Source organism: Otolemur garnettii, unplaced genomic scaffold (genome assembly GCF_000181295.1).
Source record: "Otolemur garnettii isolate 467f Iridium unplaced genomic scaffold, OtoGar3 scaffold00118, whole genome shotgun sequence".
NCBI classification, from domain to species: domain Eukaryota; kingdom Metazoa; phylum Chordata; class Mammalia; order Primates; family Galagidae; genus Otolemur; species Otolemur garnettii.
Window position 1 is genome coordinate 3,293,226 of NW_003852513.1, and position 5,988 is coordinate 3,299,213.

At 39.2% G+C, this 5,988-nt stretch overlaps 1 protein-coding gene across 2 annotated transcripts in view; it reads right to left on the minus strand.

The window, feature by feature from the left end:
• Positions 1–3,488: 3,488 nt before the first annotated feature.
• MAP3K7 (mitogen-activated protein kinase kinase kinase 7) overlaps positions 3,489–5,988 on the minus strand; it is a 76,510-nt gene continuing 74,010 nt past the window's right edge. For both annotated transcript variants that reach the window (XM_023517704.1, XM_023517703.1), the window contains one exon: positions 3,489–4,284. In XM_023517704.1, the coding sequence (XP_023373472.1) occupies positions 4,104–4,284 (181 nt within the window). In that variant the 3' untranslated portion in view covers positions 3,489–4,103. The remainder of the gene's footprint in view (positions 4,285–5,988) is intronic.

Consider the following 5,988-nt stretch of genomic DNA (forward strand, 5'->3'; position numbering starts at 1 on the left):
TGATGTTGCTATGAACTATGACACCATAGGACTCTACCCAGGGTGACAGAGTGAGACACTGTCACAAAATAAATAAATAAATAAATAAATAAAATTGCTACTTTCCTGTGGAGTGCTAACAAGTCATCTTTCCAGACCAAGTCTCACAATACTACCATTTGTATTTTCATTTTTGGCACGTCTTTAGAACAAATACACTCCATTTGCCAAGTAAGTGAATGAGCAAACTAAAGCACCTGAGAATTTGTTAAGTATTTAAAATAATAGCATGGGAGTTTAGAGCAAAGATTTGAGTTTAAAAGAAACATGGAGGCCTCACCGCTGGCTTTGCTGCTATCCGTAGACTGGTTTCAACACCTCTATGCCCGCTAGTTGGAAGCCACCTCAGGTTCCCTTCCTTTGCTTGCCACTCAATTTAAATTTTTTCCTATGCTGTTCCTCACAGTATGGGTTCACAGTGGCCAGCAAGTCCTCATGCATGAGATTCTGTCTGCAATAGTTGATGACGGAAAAATAGACTCAGGTGCTTACCAGCCTTAACCTTTAAGAGTCATATTCCCATTTAAAGGTAGGAATATCATCAAACTACGTTTGCCGAGATTGGACATGGGCCTTGGTATTAGCAAGAGCTGCTCAGCTTGCAACAGGTTATCAATACAATTGTTATTTCCTTCAAAATGAAGGCCATGTTTACTTAAATAAAAGATTGACAGTATCTTTTAAGCCATCTCGTCATTGTGTCTTAGTAATATAAAAAATCTGTCAGGGCCTTCTGAAAAATCTGTTGAGTGTTTCCAATAAAACATTTATCAGAGTGAACCAGGTAATTTCTTCCTTTTGTATACCCTTTTCAAACTACTTACTACAATTTCTGAGAAATCAGTTTAAATCATCATTGTATTGAACAGGAATTTTGTTGAACTAAAAAAAAACTGTTACAGAAACGAGCAAATGAATGGATTTTAAAAATAAAGGTAGGGTCTGTAAGAACATGTAGTTTGGGGGCTAAAATGAAATACTTAATGTAACTCAGAAATTCTGTCAGAAGTCTGTCTTCTCATGAGAAGAACCACTCAGCCACACACGCTCTGCTGGGCTCCACACAGATCAGGGCTCACACAGTCGTGAAGAATGTCCATTTATCCCAGAATTTTGAGCTGGAGAAGATGTGTTAACTGGTCAATCACCCAGCCTCTCAAAAATCATGATTAAGGTCCAATAGTCTGAATATTAAAATACTGGCATTTTGGTTTTTATCAGTCTCCATGTGAGGTGAGCAGGGTGCCAGGGCAGCGCAGCACAGTTGCCTCCTGATGTGAGTCACTCACTGCTGGTATGCACCAGTTTAGAATAACCATCTGGATTTTATTAAAAACAAAAATAAATCTAAAAAGCTTCCTTCAATTACACAATATGCACAAGAATTTCTGCATTACATCATTTTACATAAAATGTTCTGAATGGACAGAAGTAGAACTTTCCACCATTTGAACAGAGGAGTTGAGTGCTGAAAAATCACACACACTTCTAGAAAGAAACAAGTTTCACAGGGAAGACCTGTGATCTCTGGCTACAGGCAGGAGCTGAAATTAGGAACATGAAAGAACTTCAAGAAAAAAGACATTCAATACTCTAAAATCTTCAGCAAAAATAGTCAAACATTTGTAAACAACCTTTAACAAGTCTTTTCAATATGCTGTGTTGCTATTAAGATAAACTATCCTTAGTTGATTTTTAGTTAACTCAAAAAGCAGTTTTTATTGCTGAGAAGTTTTTCCCTCTCGGTTAAATAAAAGCTTTGCTTTCTTTCCCTGGAAGGCAAGAATACAATGTGATTAGGGCTTATCAGTCCGTTTGTAAATTTCTCAGACTTGGGCATTTCAGTGACTTGCCAGCCTCTTGGTTATTCCTGCTCCTCAAAATGAGGGTTAGAAACCAGATTTAAAAAAAACTTTGCCTCCAGTTAACAACTTTATTTGAAAGTCTGTTGATGAGGACTCTGTTCAAACTGACTATGGGTTTTAATCATCCCTGGCATCCTTTTCTCCCCTCTCCAGGGATCATCAGGACTTAAAACATGAAACTGGCAACACAACTACTTAAAAACAGAGTAAGGCTGAACTGTCCTCAGTGTCCAGGACAACTACAGTACTGAGAATCCCTAGGACTCACTGTAAACAAACAAGCAACTGTACAACAGCCTTCTGCATTTAGTACCATGAGGAAAATCTATTTTCTTCCATTTATCTATTTGGATATTTTTATCAAGTGACTGTATGTAACAATAAAATGTCCCTTTACGTGTGTTATAATATAGCAAAACATATCAATAAGTAGAAATAAACTCCAAAATCTCTAACGCTAAATCCCAATGGAGACTTAGAACTATGCTTGGATATCTCATGCTCTCTGAGAAAATTAGGAAAGCCTCTTAACAGTGACTAGGTCCCTTTTGGTGGAGTGACAAATGTACATAAAAGCAGCGATGCTATGGATGAGTTATTCTTTTCTGTAGTCTAAAGTTATTGTCTTTGTCATTTTATTTTACTGTTACTATGCTGGGGCCAAGAAGACATTTACTTCTCAGAAGCTTTATAGTAACAGATTTTGAAGAAGCTAAAAAAGATACAGTTTAGTACAAATTGTCCTTTACCTTTATTCCTTGTACAAACAAGGAATTCTTTACAAAACTCAGTGGGAGGAGGAAAACATCATGGAAGAAGAAATTACCTGCTTTAGTATTTTTAAGAATAGTTAGATAACTTCTTAGATCAAATCACTTATCTGAAATAGAGCAAAAACTATAATACAATCCTGACAGAATTCTAATAATCACAGCAATTAGGCTTTCATTGAAAATTTTCTCTTCATGAAACATTAATGCTATAAAAATGAGACTGATGACATCTCTATTTAAAAGACAGCTTGCCCTAGTATCAAAATGTGACTTAATACCAATTGAAAAAATAGAGCTTGTATAGTCTATTATTTCAATGATGTTTTATTATTACTTTAAGTTATTTTGAAGGTTGGTAACAAAGTTATTGTTAACAATATAAATACTTTCTCTTTTTAAGTGTTGAAATTCTCTTAAAAGTATTGAAAGGCAGGAGGCATTCCCAAATTAAAGAAAATTAATCATTACGTGAATTTATATTTATTTCTTTAACTTCTTTACAAATTACTTCTGATTTGCTTGGTTTATTCCCTATTTGTTATCATAAAAAGAAATCTAAGCCCAAGCCTTTTAACTGGAGCCACTGTTTCCATTTTCCACTATGTCTTCAGTTTTTTCCAGGTGTACGATAAAATAGCTGAATCATGTTCTTTTGCCTTTTAATTTCAGAGTAATATTAGAGTCCTAAAACTTTATAATTTCAACACATACAATTACTAAACATTTTTATGCTTTTTAAAAAAAGTTCCATTTTGTTTACTGTATTAAAATCAAATTTTAGTCTAATGAAATCTGGTAAAATTGTGTTCTTTTTAAATACAGCAGCTGCTACTTACCTTTAAATATTGCCTAGATGGAACTAAGTTCAGTACTGACCCAAGGATACTGGCATCAAAGCCTTCACTGTGAACTATCCCTAAGAGCTCTGTATTTCTGAAATGAACCACCAATGATTCTAGATTTATAATACCCTGTCTTAACTTGGTATATACCATCTTTTGGGGGGAAAAAATCATTAGTTTTTTGATGAGATACAAGAATAAAATCATTCTTGAGGTTTCACCTCTAATATGGAAAAAAGGATGAAGTCAGCGCATAGCAGCCAGCGGGATACCGTCTGTCCCGTCAGGCCAGCCCTCACACAGAGCATGCACGCACGGCCAGTGCTCACTGTGTCTGTTCTCAAGTTGAGAGCTGCTGCTTAGTCAAGTTGCAGGTGCCACCATGTTACGTGATGAGACAGTAAAACTGCATGTCCACCATGAGAGAAGGAAAATAAACAATGAAACAATGCAGCAAATGTAGGCAGATGCATTCAGAACACTCCAGAAAGCTAACACTCATGAATTGTCATCAAAAGGGTTCTTCTTTCCTTAAAAAAAAAAGTCCTTCTTTGCATATTTTAAAATTCAGCGGTCCCAGAGAATCATGAAGTGCCTTGTCGTTTCTGCTGCTGACTTCTGATGACCTCTAGTTGTTTTTTGCATTGCTGATAGTACGTTGAAAGGCTTTTGTTTTCATCTAAAAGCTTTTTATGTTCCTGTACCAGACGAGATGTATTTTGCTGGTCCTTTTCATCCTGGTCCAGTTCTGCAACTAGTTCTTGCCTAAAACAAATATCACATAATAAAGTATTACATGGGGCAGAGAAATTGATACCTTACTAGCTGATGATGGAAGCTCAATTAATGAGAACTGTTACTCTGGGTCTACCATTCTATATCTTAAGTGCACTCCTCAAATATCATTAAAGGCCAGAGTGCAAACTGTTTCCTGCTCTTCTGCTGTAATCCTATAATACCACGATCCTTTTATTAAGTACCTGTAGTGGGATAGTTAGTGAAGCAGAGAAGATGGTAAAATAAAAGTTTCAGAAAATTTCATTTAGTTTCCCATTTTTGAGTAGGAAGGAAGAAAAAAGGCTGGGAAAAGCTCTGACTATAGAAAAATAACACGGGGGGAGGCGGAGCAAGATGGCGGAGGAGATGCATCCCTGAGTCAACTCTCCTGGTGGTTTCAGGTGAGAGTGGGCCTCTGGGATCTCTTCTGCGTGGATTTCTTGCGCGGATAAGCAGCGCAGGGCGAGCAGCAAAGAGCTGAATTGCTGGATTGGAAGTGTAGCTCAGAACTACGGTGTCAGCCAGAAAAAACTCAGGGCAGCAGCTGAAACGGCGCCATCTGCCACCTTCGGTGCCAGGTCCACAGCTTAGGTCGTGGGGCTTGCTTTCTGAGACACAGAAACCGATCCCTCCCCCAAGAAAGGCTCCTGTGCCCAATTCGCGGGGAGTTTGCATGTCTCGCGGAGAGTGTGGTGAGGTATGGATTCCCCGGGCAGAATTTGGTGGCCAGAAACGGGAGACATTTGGACCCAGTTTGGGGCGTTAGGGATCCAGGCATTCGGACAGAAACTCAAGGGGAAGGGACTCTGCTTGGGAATCGATCCATCCCGTAATTTTGGAAGTCTGTCTGGAGCTGGACTGACGCGGTGACCAGCAGGGTGAATCGGTTCCAGTCTTGCAAACACTGAAAAGTCTTTTGAACATTCTGCTCCAGCGGCAGCAGTTATAACCCCTCCCCCATCAGAAACAAACTAAATTCCAAGGGCAAAAGGAGCACTCTAGCTCTTTTCCCTCGGATCACATAAATTTGTTTGAGGGGAAACCAGGAGTTGAGTGCACGGAATCGGTTTCCTTCCTACAAACAAGGAAAAATCTTTTGAACGTCCCACCGGGCGGCGACAGCAGCAGTGCCGGCTGTGGCTGTGGCCCCTCCCACTCTGGAAATAAACTGAACGTGGACCGCAAAAGGGGCGGCCCCAGCTTTTTTCCTTCAGACCACAATGGTTTTCTGTTCCAGGGGAAATTAGGAGTTGAGTGAAAGTCTGGTGAAGTGCGCACTTGTGTCCCAAGTTTGGAGGACAGATAGAAGTGGGCTGCCAGCCAGGAACCAGATGTACTGTAAAACCTCCAAAATGGCGTCTCCATAACACCTCCCCCAGAAGCGCGGAGAGCTCAATATGATCTGCAGGGAGCCTTCCGGCATCTGAAATTGATCCAAGACGCCCAACACTCTGTGGGAACTGTTGTAGGGAGAATCTGGCATCCTGCCAACAAAGATTCTCCATATATATATATATTTTTTCTTTCTTTCTCTTTTCCCCCATTTTTGGTATAAGCGTAGGGACCACTCACAGCGCCACCTGTTGTCTAGAAAATATACTGCAGCACAATTATATATATATATTTAAACCGGAACCCCACCGCATTGAAAAAGAGACTTGTTTGTATATACTCAAAAAAAAAAAAAAAAAA